Below are 17,324 nucleotides of genomic sequence, written 5' to 3'. Positions count from 1 at the left end.
GGATCTGTCTGTGTGTGTGTGTGTGTGTGTGTCTGTGTGTCTGTGTGTTTGCGTGCAAGTTTGCAAAAGGGCAGGGCAATTTTATAACAACGTGTTTAGGCCCTGAAGCTTTATGTTTCTATTCATAGCCCCCTGGGAGACACCACTCATGCAATGTACTCGGTTCCATTCTGGCCCTACGTTAGAAAATGGAAATATAAATGGCACAGTGATTATGGTGAGTTAAAATGCTATTAACACACAGCAGGTGGTGAAGCAGGACTAAGACCTGCGCTAATCCTCCATGTGCTATCGCTGCTCAGGAGGAGGAACAGATTAGTCACATGTTTAATTACAGGTAGTCCACTTGCTTTTACATCCAGTGAAACAAGAAACAGGAAAATGACTGAGTGTTATCCATAGAGGCAAACATACATAAGAATGCTTCAGCCTCACGTTGAATTTTGCATCAAATTAGAATGTTGATCTGTTTCTCCTGTCTTGGTCAGTGTGTGTGGACAGAAGTTACTCTTAGACATGCTCCTGAAGTCCCCACATAATCTCGCCAAAATGTCCGAGTCAGTTGCTCTTGACATTTTATTGTAATTTTCCTGCCAGCCCTCGATATCCGCAAAATTTCCCCACGGGCAATTATGAGAATACAGCAGGAGCTTTTCTAGAAATTCAACAGGCTTGATTTTACAGGGGCACATTTATGTCATTTTTACACACAACATGCAAAAATGGAATTAAACAAATATTGAAGGTGCTGATGAGGATGTCAAATTGGAAGGTGCAGATGTGTTGGAAACAAAAACAGGCAATTTCCACTGTCTATACATCATCTTCTGCCCCCTGCAGGATCTATTCTGACCCAGACAATCTCCTACTGTGTTCTTCTTTATCCAGAGTTTGTCTGAAAGCAGCTACAGTAAACCTACAGGTTATATTGATACCACAGGGAAAAAAGACTATTCAAACATCACAGACAAAACTAATGTATCTAATTTTCTCTATTACGTATTTCTTTCCTTTTTCATCTTGTATCATCAGCTCAAAATTATTAAGGCCCTTAATCGAGCCCTTCAATGATGTTATGAAACGTATTTTCCAAAAGCTGAGATGATGAATCAAATGACAACAAAAGCAATCTAGCTTTTTAGCCTCGTCTGTAATATGCATTCCGCTTAATTGAAAGACCTTAAAGAAAAAAAAATAAAGAAAATGCTCCATAATGCTTTAAGAATGATATATCTGGAAATGATAAGTGTGTATTTGTGAGCAAACAGTATGTGAGAGTCCTTTTATACCTGTGAATAATCACCGACTCAAGATGGTTTTGCAACAGAGTTGAATATCTATTGAATATGATAAATATAATGTCTTTCATATAATTTTATTCATTTGAAATCTCTGTCTGCTCAGCGTGTGTGTGTTTGAATGTCTGATTGTCTTTGAGTGCTCGTCTGTCTGAGTCTTCTCCTGTTTGTGCCTGTGAAAATCTTTGAGTCTCAGCAGAGGTTAGGGTTAGAGGAGGAGACCAATGCAGTTGGTTTTGGCCTTTTCGTGCTGTGGGTCCATGGCTGCGCTGGAACTGAGGCTACAATGAGTTGTTATTAAAAATCCAAGAGTGTGGCATGGAGAGATGCAGAGTAGGAGGCACACAAAAGACGAAACAAGAGATAAAGATGAGAGATTAAAATGGAGGGATGTGGAAAAAACAGATATTAATAAAAATGGCGAGGGGGAGGTCAGAACAGAATGGAATGAAAATTTGGAGGAAAGGAAAGGTCATGAACAGCAAGGGGCAGGAAAAGCAGAGAGAATAAAGGAAAGTACTGCAAATGACCATATTTAAGAAAGGCTTGAAAGAAAGAAGGAAAGTAGACTTTTAAAGTTGCCTCCAGACATTCACTGAATCTAATCTCCTGAAATGATCAGAAGGGGCTGTATTGCTCATTGACATTTTCCAGAACTTTTCCTTCCTGCTCCCGTGTAAAATGTCTGAGTGAGCCTATGTGAGAATACAGCAGGATATTGTAATTGTGGTATGAGCTGTTGCTGGTGTTGATGCACTGTAACCAAAAGCATGAATTCATACATTACGCCCTTCGTTGTTCATATGTGAGAGCCAAACTCGGGAGAATGTCAACACAATGATATCTGAAGAGTGAAAAAAAAGAAAGAGAAAAGAAAGTATGGAAGTAAGAAGAACAGTGAGGGAGAAAAAGAACTAAGATAGAAAAAGCAATGGACAAGGAAGAAAATAAATGATCATGATGTTAATATGTCAAAAAAAGAAATTGATTTATATAAGAAATGAAAGCAACTCAGTTCTGCTGCAGAAGAAGCAGGCATTGTTCTCTTCTGGAGGTTTTTCTTTGATGCAGCCATTTTTACTTTTTCCCTTATGTGTTATCCACAATCAATCATCACAACCTCCCACCCAGTGGTTGAACAATTCCTTCATGACCTGTGTGTGTGTCTGTATCCACTGTGTTTGATTGAGTGCCTATTTGTAAAGTTGTGTGTGCATGCGTGACCTGTGACAGACTGAATGGATATTTCACATGAGGTTTGGTTGTTTGCTCCCCTGTGGCAACAAAAATTGGCATGCAGCTCATCTTGCGTGCGTGCATGTGTGTGTGCGCGTGTGCAAAGGCTGCAGCTGTCTTGCATGCATTCTTTCCTGCATTGTTGAGTCATGCAATATTGAGATGGAACAGGACAATGATTTGGGAGAAATTGGCTTTTTTAGGCGGAGAAAGTGGTTGTAGGCAAAATGCAAAGAGAAAGCGTAGCGAGAGAATCGTAATGAGCAATGAAAATGAAAATTGGAGAGTTACTGTGTTAGCACTAAATTCTCCATAATGGTGTCTAGGTTGTGTTAGGTTAAATCATATTATAGAGTTCCATCAAAACCTCATTAATTCAATGTGAGTTCTGGCCCAAGCGTCTCCCTCAGTCAGGGAGCTACAGTGTGTATGTGGCATCTATTCTCAAGCCTCATTTCTCTGGCAGCTATAAGCTTCACACATTTATAATCATAGAATAGGCGGCACAGTCTTCGGTGCAATTGTGGCAAGTTGAAGGTATTCTGACCTCACTTCACGGCACAGAAAGAGATGTCATTCAGTATGAAATGTATCTTTTGTAGTTAAACGCAATTTTCATGTTGTGTCATAAGAGTCATGATTTGGTTCGGTTCGGTGCTTTGCAGAGGGGCGATAACACACAGACCCTCTGCTGACAGTGCGAGCAGGTGATGCAGCACGAGAGCTGGCAGGTGCTGGCAGTCGCTCTCCTCCACATAGCACATGTAGCTACGACTTTGTAATAATGTTGCTAAAGCACATATGCTTGTAATAATCAATCTAATTCAAAGCCCATTTCACCTGTGATAGCTTTTGTTATTTGCCGGTGGGCCTCACATTTTCACATGAACAGTGAGTCTGGAGAGTTACATCCAAGCTCAGCTTCCAGAACAATATGTCCTGTCATGTGGTTTTTAGTTGGCAGCAATAAAGCAACAAGTTAATCCTCCTGGAAGTGATCTTGATAGATGTATCACATACAGACAAGTTAAATGGCAAGGTTTTCTGCATCTGTGGACTCATCCACTTGAATTTTGTACCATGGGGACTCACTAAGCCTTTCAAACAATTGCCTCTCAACATCCTCTGCTATTTCATCTATTCTCCTCAACTGTGTTTGCAGAGAGGGCAGCATGCCCAGCCGTGTTAGCTGCCATTTTCCCTAAAGTGATTCAAGTATTCAGCGCTGGCTGGTGGAAGAATTAATTTCTCTCTGATGTTCAAAGGGAGCTTTTATTTTGGCAAATCAACTGACCGCCAAATATGAGGCCAAGTGCAGTTTGATTAAGTGAGAATGCATTTAAGCCTTTGCCTCTTTTTATCTTCGCTTTTTTTCTCCTTTCAAAATACGTCATCAGGTTGACCTTAAGAGCAGGATGTTGTGTCTTTAAATCCCAATGTACTGGACCTTCGATGGTGTCATATCCTCGAGATCAAATGGAGCCATATGTCTGACAAAGAGAAATAAGGAAGAAAGAGTGGAAGGACAGGAATGTATGGCTTTATATGTGGAAGGCATTGTATATGGATAAGAAAGTTACAGAGGCGAGGAGGAAAGAGATGAAGATCTTTGTCAGGGATTGTGAAAGCATAGGAAATAAAATGAAATGAATGTATCAACATAAGTTGAGGACAGGGACCGAAAAAAGGATTTGAGATAGATTGCAGAGTGAAAATGGACGCACAACTAGGAAAGGGATAAATTATCAGGGTGGTATAGAACTGATAGTGAGAGGGAAATACAGGATTGTTTGGTTGTCGTGTGGTGGGACAGACACGGCTCATCTACACCACCAAACGCCATAATTCTGAGATAAGTGGGGAGGCTACTAAAGTGAAGCCACATTAATGTTAATGAGACTAGTAACTTTTGCTTGGTTGTGCATTATCATGCTCGAAGTAGCCATTAGAACATGATAAATTGTGGCCATGAATGGATGAACATGATTAGCAGCAAGCCTCAGATAGGCTGTGGCATTCAAACAATGATTGATTGGTATAAATTGGCCAAGAAAACATTCCCGACACCGTATTACCACCACCACCAGCCTGGACGTTTGAGACGTTGATGCCAAATTCTGACCCCACCATCTGCACGCTTTTGCAGAAATCTAGATTCATCAGACAACCCTATGTTTTTCCAAACTACCACTGGTGAGCTCATGCCCGCTGCAGCCTCAGATTTCTGTTGTTGGCTGACAACAGAGGAACCCCACGTGGTCTTCTGCTGTTGTAGCCCATCTGCCTCAAGGTTGGAGGGGTTGTCCATTCTGAGATGCCTTTCTGTTCACCACAGTTGTAAATATGATGATGTTGGACTACTGGGTTAAACCAATACTTAGAACTCTACACATACAAATCACCCTGTCAAAGACACTTGGATGCTACCATCTCCATCATATATTGTGGATATAAAAAACCATAGACAGTCTGCAGAGGTGATAATTCTGCATCATTGCTGTTTTCCAAAATCAATGGTGCTGGCCTGCTTTTTCCCTCCACAGCTTTCCATTTAGTGAACTTCATTGCACCTTGTTTAAAATGTTTGGTAACTTTTCATAAACCTGTAAATCCTTCAGCTTCTCAGGAGACAGAGAGTGCTTGTATATCCGAGGTGGAACAGGATGCTGTGATTTTAAGAGTTGATCCCTGGGTAGGGCAGCTAGTACTCAGGCCTTGAAGTGTCCTTGAAGAACAAATTGAATCAGTACAGAGGTCACAGTAGATCTCTGTGGTTTGGTATCAATTACCAAAAGGGTATTACTATGTTTTGGATATCATAGGCTACAAGTACACTTGAATAGATGTGTTTTACAGCATGTGGAAGTGAAGGTGCAGTGGACCGGTGCTATTTTCTTTAAGGAAAACCCTTTCCCTTGAGTTACTGAGATGCTGCTCTGTATACCGAAGCTCTCCCCTGAAATCTCATCTTCCAAGAAATAGAAAAGGTAAACACAATCTCCTAATCAGGACTAATACACACTCCCACCACAACTGTCTTGATAGAAAGGCTGTTATTATGCAGATTGTTTGAACACACCCGCTTCCGTGTTGCTTTCCGAGGCTAATTCTATTTAATCAGTCAGTACAAATGATAATTGTTGATCAATAATTAAATTCAAGTAATGCACTCTGAATGTTTCGGTTACTAATGAATTGTGAAAGATCGGCGCAGAAAAGCAAAAAGAGGGTAATGAGCTGACCTTGTATGCTCGCTGGGCTCAGCACCAACTGTTTCAATGCAGTCAATTGTCTGTGCATGTGTGTGCATGTATACACATACCTGACAGATGTGTGTCAGTGCTCATATGTGCTTCTGCTGCGTGTAAATGAGTATGACTGCCTTCAGTGGTACTAGCTAATTGCCTATTTTCACAGTAACAGGCTATATCACAAACGTGTCCATAATTGTTCAATTGGTGGCAATTAAAACGGATAACTGTAGTGAACCACTGACAACATGCATTAATGTCAACACGGTACAGAGGAGCACTAATTGACATTGAAATCTGAGCTATATGGCTTGTATGCTTTAGTGGAGAGGATATGTTGGTGCATTAGAATTAAAAGAGCTTTAAATGAGTCATTATTTCAATTGAGAATGGAGTTCAAGTAGGCATCTATTGCTAATATAAATATCTCTGCAAATTTCAGATTATGTCAATGAGTTGGAACTCATGCATCTGTCATGAAAATAAAAGAATAGTTCATGGTAAATAACACAACATAAACCAGATTATTACACAAATATTGCTGTTATGTAATCGTTATCGTTTAATCCCGGTAAATATGTTATTGATCAGCATCTTCCCAAAGTGTCATAATGCACAAGTTATTTAAATGTGATACATGCAACACACTTGATAAATAGCAATATATCAATAAAACAGCTATTGATATAAGAACTTGTCAAAGCTGTGATGTCATCGTTTACCAAATGCTCCGTTGTACATGTACACACTAGTACACAGAAACTGGAGTGTTTTGTTTGAAATGGGCACTTTGGATTTTCAGATTTATCTGTTCTAATGAGTTAAAAACGCTGTTCAATCTGATCCATTTCAGATTTAGGAATGTTTCTACGTAGACCAACTTGATAATATATAACTTGGCTTATCTATATAGCTACAGATAGCTGCTAATGGCTTCAGTTGTGCAGGTCTATGGAAATCACGACACTAATGATATAACACCTCTTCTCTAAACACCTGCAGAGACAGAGAAACAGTGAATATGGACGCGATAACAAAGGCTCCATGAGTCGTAATGGGTTTGAGTCTCCTGGGTTTTCTGAGATGTCTCACATTGGTAGCTGAGAGAAGCACGGTGACAAACAGCAGCTGTTCGTGTTACCTCTAACAAAACTAACCTACATGTTATTACTCTGGATATTGGTCGGTATTGGTGTGTGTTATCATCAGCTGTAAATTCACTGCCTGCTGTAACCTTGAAGGGCGGATTTTATAAGTGGAGTGTCACATGAGCGACGCAATTTCTGAGCAGTTTCATAAAACAGAAAGGTCATGGAGGTCAGAAATGAAATAAAATGGGGTTTGCAAATGTGGTTTGCAGAGAACAGTACAAACAGTGACCTTCTTTTTTTATTTAAACTTTATTTGTGTAGCACTTATCTCAAAAAGGTTACAATACATGGCAATAAAAATATTCAGGACTATTCAGTTGAAATTTTAAGCGAGCCCTTAAAAACGACAGGAAAACAGAACTTTAGGAGGAAGGGAGGGTTTCTGTGTTTTCTACTCTATTAAACCTGCAGTGTTTTTAAAAATAAAAGGTACCTCTTTGCCAACGGTTTCCCATCTGCTCAAAAGTTAACTTGACTTTAGTTCTTTTTCAAATTAAATTTTTTTCCGACTCAAGTTGCATCATGGCTGAGGCCCACGTTCGTCCGAAGGCACCGAGACAAAACGAGAGAGGAGGAAAGTGATAGATAAAACAAAAGAAAGAGGGGAAGAGCCAGGAGGAAGTAGAGGAGCAGATGGAGGTAGGGAATGAGAGGCGGGCAGTGGCGCCTGATAAACTATTAACGTCATGGTGTGAGCCCGGGGCTCTGGTGACACTAGAGATGAGTGGACATATTTAGCATGCTGCTTCAAATGTGCACACATACACATGCACTCATGCCAGACCCTCTGAGCAGCAGCTACCCGACCTCGTACAGTTTATAAACCCAGGTCTGAACTCAGACTGTGAAGCGCTCACACTATTACTTCATGTCTGACGTGGTCATATCCAATGGTGAAGGTTTTTAATCAGTTTGTTTAATGGTTCTGAAACCTTCACAAATTATGTCTCAAATTATTTCAATCCAAAATATAAGATTGAAGTGATTGAGTGTATAAAGTACTGAAGCCAAAGTAGCTCGTGTGAATCAACTTGAAAATGCTGTATATAAAAAGATGCTGTAAAATCAATCCAACAATATATAATAATAATTCTTTTTACTTTTTTGTATTCAATAACAATGTGAGAGTCATTTTTCTTGACTTCTCAGAAAATAATTCATGGGTCTTGATGGGAAAAAAAATCGGACTGATATTTATGATTGTGTACAATTGGTTGTGGTTTCATAAGGAGACTGTTGGTCTGTGGCAGAGGTCTGCACTCTATTGACTGCCATTCTAGTTTCCACTCAGGTTATGGATTTTAACTTCTGGCGGCGTCTGCTCCATCCAACAGTGAGGAGAGTGACATTTCACCGGGTTCACGGTTCACCGCACGTCTTTGACAACAAAGTGTGCGAGAAGCCTTTTTACACTCTAATATGCTGCAATTACTTTGATTCATACACGACACTGCAAAGTTCACCGTCTAATTAATAATTCATCCTGAGTCACCGGGAAAATGTTACCATTGTACGATCTCCTCGCTGATTGTTGCCACGGTGGAGTCGCACAATGCAGCCTCTCTGTGTCCCAGATTCCTCACATGCCAAACAACACATCTGTTACCTAAGCGACTCTTTTAAAGTGGTCTGTGTCAGCCTGTCCTGTGTACTTTCTATTTTCTGTTACTTTCATAGTGAATCAAACCAAAGAAATGGCTCCGAATTTTTTCTGTTCTGCAGCGACGGCTTTGATACATACACACAGCAGGGTGTCAACGTGTGTGTGTATCCTTATTGTTCGGAAAGATTAACATACACTAAGGGAATCAAGATGTTTATTATAATTATATATAATTGTTAGTGGGTTGCCACTAGTAACTGGAGACCCTGCCCCTCTCCCGCTTCAGCAGTGACGCTCTCTCGTAATTAGTATTCCGCTCCAGACCCTGACAACCTTTCATGAGGTTTCTGTCGCTAATGGCTGATTTCACAATATCCCAATGAGTAATGGCATTTCAGACATGTTCGGCACAGAGACGGCTAATTTACATTTGAAATTGGCTCTCGAAGCTGCCGTCAGGTCATAGTAGTAGAGTTGATGCAGAGGAAGGGGTGTGTGTGTGTGTGTAACCAGTTTGTTACGGAACCTTTGCCCAGTGAGAAGTTCAAACAAGTCCCATCTCACCAATATTCACCTTCACTTGAGTTCAATCACGTCGAATCATGATTCAGTTACTGCTCCATGCAAATCTCTCCTTCTCTTTCCTACCATTACTCCTCCTTCCTTTATTCCCCACCCTTCTGCACTGCTACTTCAATCCAGTCTCTCTTATTACAGATTTTAAAAACAGACATTCCTCCTGCAGTTCCTTTTTTACAAGACTATAAACACCCAACCTCAAGCTGCACAAATACAAATCCCATTTTGAAAGTGCGTCTGGCTTGAGTGTGCACTTCAGAAATTTAACAAGCAGGCAAGCAGAGGAATTTGTGTATCAAATATAGGATGCATATGCTGGCTGGTTGGAGGCGAGCCCCACAGTCCCTTGTTGATTTCACTCAAAAAGTGTTTTTACATTCTCCTCAAGAAAGCGACATAATCAGAGCACTTGTATTCCATTAAGTTGCTTTTTGGTATTTACAAACCAATTTGAGGACTGCTGCTGCACCTATTCTCCTGCATCTTAGAATATTTAGAACATGCAGACATCTGGGAGTTAAGCTTACGTTTTGTAAAAGAATACTTGTTGATGAAGGCAGTGACATTGTTACTTACTGTTTATATATATATCTAGAATGTATTAAACGTCATAGTAGGACATTCAAGCGACAAACAGCAAAAACACAAAGGGGATGAAAGACTATCCAGTGGTGTAACATTGTGACGATCATTGTGTTTCTAATAGAGGCTGCTTTACTCTGAACTCCTCCACAAGCCGACATCATTGCATTCCAAACATTTCTGCTGGTCCACCCTAAAACGCAACCTCAGAGTTTTCAAACTTTGAACAAGGTTTTGTTAAAGGTTTGTAACTATGAAGGATTGATCCATTAATGCAGAAGGTATGTGGCAAAAACTACTTTATTTAAACTGAATCAGTATTCCTGGTTACAGTTATTACTTTGGATTAGTTGTGAGACTAAAATGAAAATGAAATTCTGTTGCTGTGATATTTGTTTTTTGGGACAAGACTGTCGTCCAAGCAGGACTTGAGTAATGTTGATGGAGATGGCAACCTGGAGTGGTTTTCAACTGCCAGTAGACCACTCACCATCAAGTCAGCGCCATGCTAATCATGCACTTGGCCACTTACTGCCAAATTTCCAGTTACAATCAAACTACTGGCCAAGTTGTCCTCCAGCAGTCCACTAGCAGCTAGTGCCTCCAAGTTCCCAAAGCAAATTGATCCCTACAAAGTTTACTTCACAGTGGCACCGATGGTGGTGAAAGATCGCAGATTGAGAACAGTCCACAAACCCACCCGCAATTACTCAAGAATGAAAACGTTAATTATAACACATTCTCAAACAACTTTCTGATTATATAAGATGGTGAAATGATAAGATTTTATATCCTAAGGCCTTATTTTCTTGTCATCTTTGGAAAAGAGGTTGGGACTGTACTTCCTGTAACTTGACTGGTTGGTGGAGGCAGACAACCCCAAGGTGCTAACTCTAGTTTCATTCTGATAGATGCTAAGCTCTCTGTGGCAGTATCCTCTACATGTATACCGTACTGTATGAAGTAGATCATTTTGATGCATCTACATTCCTACATTAAGAACTCAATACTTATCTCCTTCTTCATTATTATGCATTTTCTTTGTCAGTAACTTGGAAAATTTATATTTTTCTCTTACAAAATTGTTTAATTTGCCTTTATGTATGAAGATATCCTAAACTATTTCCTTAAAGTAATTTGACTGTGTTTAATGGAACAGACACTGGTTGGCATATTTGTAGTTCTGATAAATTTCAACACTGGCTGCAGCATTTTAAATCAGGCCCAGCTCTGGACTTTCCTTGGTGGAGGCATCACTGAGTTACGATTCCGCCTGGGCAGGGTGGACACCAGGCTTGAGCCGTCATTCAACCCCCAAGTGGTGTCTCATTTCTACCCCCCGTTGAGGCCATATCTCTGCCCATGACACTTTGCTGCTTTTACACCGAGACATGTGCTTCACTGGCTGGTGATTTATGCTGCAGCGAAGTGTGTTTTGTGATTTCTCGATGAGCAGCGATCACACACATCACCATGATTTGATGTAGTCGGTCAGAGATGTGAGCTGAGCTCCAGTTAAAGGGAAAGTCTGGAATGAGCGATGGACAAGAGGCTTAGAAGCTCGAGCTCACAAGTTCACACTGTGAGCTGTGAGATGAGTAATAAGGATGAATGAGGGTGTGACGGATTCAGGCTTCATCCCAAGTTTGTCCACAGTGTGAATAATGGCTCTGGAAGTTTTCCAAGCCTGTTTTTGTGTGTGTGTGTGTCTCTCCTGATACTTTCCACTCCTCTTTAATTTATGTAATTCCCAATCCCACATTTGAATGCTGCATTTACATATTTTTATTGAGTCATATAAAGTGATGGGACAAAATAAACCAGGTAGGATAAACACAACGTTTTCTAACTTTACTCTGCACAATAGACTGTTTATAAAAAGCTCTGCACACAATGTCCCCCACACAAAACTCCACTGGAAAGTTTGTGTGATGGTTTGATTTGAAATTAATTTGAAATCAGATTATCTGGAGATAAATGTACCCACACACTGCACGAAAGGAAAACATGAAAGCAAACATTATCTTACACTAAAGTAATTAGGGTTCTAACATGTTTTCTACAAACTTACTTTTCTTCACTGTTTGACGTAACTAATATAAAGACTTAACCATCAACCATGAGCTTGTCAGTTATGTGTTTTTGGCTCATTACCCCTTGTTGTGCTGAATCCCAGCTGAATGACTAAATTCAAGAGAGAAAAAGAAAATCTTGAGTATATTATGTTTGGCATTTAGTTAAAGTTATAAATGTTAAAATAAAATATACATTTGAATAATCACTAAATGAGACAAGAAGAATCTGACCAGATTGATCGGGACAGACACGTCACTTCACCTCCAGACTGTCATCATTTAAATCCTTCTGATTGACAAACTGATACAACAGTAGTAATGATGGTATAAAAATAATAATAATAATAATTATATAAACACTTTTAAATCAATTGTCAAATTCATCAATGTGTAACTTTACATTAAATCACCTGTAGAAAAGTCTGATTATTTAAAAAGATCAAGTCTTTTTTCTCCATGATCTTCAGACATTGACCCAAATTGAATCTTTCACAAACTAATTTAATCATTTATCAAGAAGCTTTATAACGATATCCTATTTAATTCATGAATGAAATCTCCTCCTCACAAAGAAATGGATGCTCATGCGAACAGTTTTCATCCCTCCACCTGTAGTTCGTCTTGTTGATGACCCCGCAGTTTTCAGACGGGGGCATCTCCGGCTGCTGGTTGTTCTCCCAGTTGCTGTAGGTCACCGCCCTGTCGCTCCAAATCCAGAACCCAAAGACACGACTCTGCCTCAGACCGATCCAGAAAGGACCGTTGACGGTGGTGTATTTTAAGCGTTCAGCAACAGCATTCTGATCTTCGTCATCCTCAATCCTCAGCAGGCCAGAGTGATTTGCGTCACAGTAATCCACAGCTTGTTCCCAAGTATAATTCATCATGATGACTACGATTCTCACTTTGCCTGAAAACCCAGTAAAAGACAGATGTAAGATTTTCAGGGGATGACATCTTAAACCACATCATCCCGTCTGTATCATATTAAGTGTGTTAATCTTTTCCTGTGTTGCATTAATCTCTCATGTTTCTTTTCTAAAACAGTATACATCTATATTTTGCCCGGCTTTTTGTGGCTTACCTTTGTAGCAAAGTGTTTTTGCACTATTGGAACAACTCATTGCATACAATGAGCTGGAAGAGAATATCTTAGCTGTACACCTCCCTGATGATATCATATCTATGTTTTTCCACGTTCTGTACGTCGAGCAGCTCTTGTCCATCCACTCCCATTCATCGTGCATGAGTCCAATCCAAAAGGTTTTGTTCTTTCCTTTTTCGAGAACTTGTTGGTTTTGCTCATCATCACAGATGCTGACTAAGTCACTGAAGTGTCTTCTGCAGTACTGCTGTGCCTGACACCAGTTCTTTGACTCATGTTCAATCAGGTGGTATTTGTTTCCTGCAAAATCAAAAATGTTACTTACATTTTGTCGTGGGTTATTTTCACAACAGAAACTCACAAACAGAAATGTAGCCTTAAGTTTTTTCTATCGTATAAGTAATAAGAAAAGCAATAAGGCAAAGTTTGTAAAGTACCATTTGCTGTCTTTTTAGAAGTTAATTGTAATAAGGGGGAGGGGGGCCTCAACATCTTTAACTATAACACAATAGCCTGGACACACGTGTGTTTTTATTCATGATTTGTTATTTTGATGTAAACTGAAGTGATGGCTGATATCAAGTAAAAACAATATTTTGAATATTTAATTAACAAGAATTTGGAATAATATTTGTTGCTTGGATTATAAGCAAGATTACACAAACACTACCAGACAGATAACTATGAAACCTTTAGGAAGGCTGCGCTCTGAAACAGGGAAGAACCCTTAAATGTTGGTGTGGATCCACATCAGAGCTACACTTTGATCTGGAGGCGCACTATTTTCATTTCCCTCAGTTTTTCAACATTTTCCTCCATTCCTCAAAGTATAATTCTTGGATCTTGAAAAAATCAGGAAAATACAGGTGACGGATTTTTGCGATTGTGTGCAATTTGGTGCAGATCCTAATATATTTTTAGGGAATTTAAATGTGGTTTCATAAGAAGAGCGTTGGTTGGAGGTATATGTAGATGTTGTGTATTGACACTTACCCTTGTAGCACATGAAAGCATATCTGTTGTTACACTTAGAACCCTTCAATTCGTTATTTGTGATAGCTCCACAAATTTGCTCCCCGAGTTTTCCAGTCACATTTGATAAAAGGAATGTACAAGAGTCGCCGTTCGACCATGTGGTGACTATCTCTCGACTCCTTTTCAGACCGAGCCAGACACTTTCATGTTTAACTTTGTCAGCCAGATATCTGTTCAGAAACGTGGCGTCCCCCTCGTCATACAGGGTCACAAATGACGCATCATCTTCTTTACATTTGCTTAAAGACGATTCAATGACTTCACCATGAAGGCTGAACTGTCGTAAACGATTTGCTGCAGATGTAAAGTGAACAAATCCTGTAAAGATAGAAGACAAGACAATATTTTACTTGTCACTTATGACTGTTAAAATGCGTTAAATTCAGCAAGTTGCAGTAACTACTCAACCACCTGTCCCCTCCTCTCAGATGCACACATTATTATTTTGCACACCCATTGCCTGTTATAGTGGAGGCAACACATAGAAGACCTGTTACACTGTCGTCCATGTACTTTGTGTTGTAGAAAGAAGAAAGGAAGCCTTACCCGAACACAGCATGAACAACACAAGTTTCATCCTCACACTTCTGATAAGGTCCCAATGGTGAAACGACTAAATAAAAAAGTGCAGATAAATAAAACAACAATCATATTCTTTACAAGGGGAGGAATCCTAATGAGAGTAAATCTTAACTCTAACTCATGCACAGCCGTACTGGATGTACTGGGTTTCTAATAGTTAATGTAATTCAGTTAATGCTGTGGTGAATTACATTCTTGTTTTGCGTGTGATTTTAGAAAGTCTCTTACCTGCTGGAGTCGGGTCGAGTGCTGTCAGCCTGGTCAGTTTGATTTGGTGTTTGGAACTATCAGGTTTTACATCCTGTGACAGTTTCTTTTCTTTTTTTTTTTTTTTTTTTACTGTCATCAGATGAACTGTGGTCAGTAGAGATGCATTTGTTTAATATTCAAATATTGGTGGAGTTCGATCTATGAACAGCCCTGTGTCTCCACAGATCATGCAAATTCAAAAGTTTGTTTTCGGTTAATATTTACCTCATGCCAAACATTTTTAAAGGTCAGAGTCGTTGTCTACCTCAGAAGTTCAAGTCCTCTGAATCTGGGGCGGATCCAGGGGCAGGACTGAGGGGGCACTCGCCCCGGCTTAGAGTCGACCGGGCCCTGAGGTGCCCCTGTCCTATCAGTGGTCTAAAAAGAACAATAATACAAATAAAACAATAAATAACAAAAATATGATATGATGATATGATAAATGTTTGTTTTCTAAGCTTTTTTGAGGTTCACAATTTGTTGAAAAAGAATAATTTTCAAACTATATTCAATGATGATTGATAAGCAAAACTTTAGAGCTAACAGTGAACAAGGAACGTCTGAAATGTGCACCTTACTGACTCAGGAAATCTGCATGGGGGTTATGGACATAACTGGCTAACTCTATGTTAATTGTGGCCCCTTAATGGCCCCTGATCAAGACAAGTCCTAGATCCGCCACTGCAGTGATTAACCTTAAATAGTACATAGGTAAGCAGTAGTGCTCAAGGAAACAAACAGGCTCTTGCTGATTAACACATTAACTTGTATTTTACCTGCAACAGTGAAAGTAGTTGAAGCCTTGAAAATAAAATAAAAACACTGAATGTGATCGTTTCCAATGGCCCCTTTGGAAGTGGAAATTTAAAAAAAAATTATATGCTGTTGTGTGTGTATAGTGATTTCACTTTAAATGCATGTCATTAAGAGACAGACACGCAGGTTTAAAGTTCATACAAAACAGCAAATAGTTCTCATAAATGTTGCATTTATTTTGATGTAAATAACGATCGGCTCAGGCATGAAAAACAAAACATAAAATCCACAGTGCATTAAGTGTGATTTACAATATGTTTAAAATTCATTAATTTCCTCTGGGCAGATTTATTATTTTATTTTTTGACTAAACTTTAAAACATGTTTTGCGTTTTATTCAGCAAACTTTCATCTCTACACAGAACAAATGCAGCCACATGCAAGAGCAGGGATCAGGGACAGAGTGAGGCTTGTTTATCTGCATGCAGTTCCACATTTGAATTTTAATAGCCTCCCCATATACTTGCAAATAAGTCCAGCTCTTCCTGGTTTATAGCAAACAATGACTGTATAGGACTCCTCACATAAGGTGACTAATGATTTTAGTGAACAGGGTATCATAAGAAACCTGATAATGAATTTTTAAACAGTTGTTTTTCAGTAAAGTACACACCACATCCATTTCTTATCATCTATGATATACCATCAAGTTTTTGTGTATAAAATTGCTTCTCTGTGCTCTAATAACAGCCCATAACACACTGGTGGTATTATGATGTCTCTCACGCTCTGAGCTTCAGCTTCAGTTTTAAGTAAAATAACGGACACTATTAAAGTGACAAGACTCAGCTTTAATTTACATCTGGGTTTAACCAAAAGCCCCAAAGATTTCTCTGTTGCTATGGTAATCCACATGCAAATCCGAATTGAAAAGGCTTGTTTTTTTGTTTTCTACATTTTTAATAATGCCTTTCCTAAACGTGACAGTTTGGAATGTGCTGCTGGCTTGGCCTGTTGAAATAATTTACAGTAACTCAGAACCATGAAGCCGCTGCTGCAGTCACACAGAACCCGAATCGAAAAGAACCAGTTGACTTTGCTGTCGGAGTAAATGCTGAGCCATTCTAGTAATCAACATCGCCACTTACATTGATGAGTCCCAGCCGCTGCTGCTCCAGAGAAGCTGGTTACTTTAAAGTTTGATCTAACAATATTCATAATGTATCAACATGAATCATTTTTTGATTAGTTTGGTGAATTCCAGCAAAGCAGGTTACGTTTGTGAGGCTTATTAAGTCAGAACTACGCTAGCAAGATGTTGAAAAAGTCACGTGCCCCCAATAAAAGTTGAGAGCCAGTTTCGCCAAAGGAAACAACAACATCTAAGTCAGGCTTTTTGTGAGTATTGGTGTGTGAGTGAAGGCACGAAGCGAGTGTTGGGAGGCGTGTGAGCATTCATGTGTGCAGCGTGTGTCCGCACAGCTGCACAAGCATTCACAGAAACGCCACCGCTGATGCCACGTTGTGTCGGCGAGAGGTCACAGTGACCCTGGGTACTGAGGCAGCGGTGGAGAAAGCTGATAGATGAAGGGAGATGTCACCTGAACAGCAGGGGAGGCCATTTTAACTACACGCATGCTGTGAGACATTTAACCAGGCGTGTGTGTGTGTGTGTGTGTGTGTGTGTGTGTGTGTGTGTGTGTGTCATCATTTTTTCTTTCTTGCTGCTCGTTCTTAATTGAATTTCTTGTGATTAATTGCACAGTTTCAAGCTTGTCACACACAACAGAGCTCGATTCTGTGCTTCTGTTGGCGCACGCAA

At 39.7% G+C, this 17,324-nt stretch overlaps 2 protein-coding genes across 2 annotated transcripts in view; one reads left to right on the top strand and one right to left on the bottom strand.

Moving 5' to 3' along the window:
- The window catches only part of grm8a (glutamate receptor, metabotropic 8a), a 340,837-nt gene that overhangs the window by 217,689 nt on the left and 105,824 nt on the right, over positions 1 to 17,324 (top strand). The gene's annotated exons all lie outside the window — the stretch shown is intronic.
- Positions 11,474 to 14,769, bottom strand: LOC109632703 (secretory phospholipase A2 receptor-like). The gene is made up of 5 exons (XM_020092126.2): positions 14,726 to 14,769; positions 14,462 to 14,528; positions 13,874 to 14,233; positions 12,860 to 13,180; positions 11,474 to 12,685 (listed from the first exon to the last, which is right to left on the bottom strand). Exons 2-5 carry the CDS (start codon positions 14,490 to 14,492, stop codon positions 12,315 to 12,317), a joined length of 1,083 nt encoding a protein of 360 aa, XP_019947685.2. The 5' UTR covers positions 14,493 to 14,528; positions 14,726 to 14,769; the 3' UTR covers positions 11,474 to 12,314.

The sequence above is a fragment of the Paralichthys olivaceus genome, chromosome 23, assembly GCF_024713975.1.
Source record: "Paralichthys olivaceus isolate ysfri-2021 chromosome 23, ASM2471397v2, whole genome shotgun sequence".
NCBI classification, from domain to species: Eukaryota; Metazoa; Chordata; class Actinopteri; order Pleuronectiformes; family Paralichthyidae; genus Paralichthys; species Paralichthys olivaceus.
This window is presented reverse-complemented; position numbering and strand designations above follow the sequence as displayed.

What these genes read in the sequence shown, in the direction of transcription:
- LOC109632703 (XM_020092126.2), bottom strand. Translation starts at nt 14,492, where the DNA reads ATGAAACTTGTGTTGTTCATGCTGTGTTCGG. An exon ending in TGCTTTCATGTGCTACAAGG is followed by an intron (nt 13,181 to 13,873) that starts GTAAGTGTCAAT and finishes TTGATTTTGCAG; the next exon opens with GAAACAAATACCACCTGATT. An exon ending in AAAAACACTTTGCTACAAAG is followed by an intron (nt 12,686 to 12,859) that starts GTAAGCCACAAA and finishes CTGGGTTTTCAG; the next exon opens with GCAAAGTGAGAATCGTAGTC.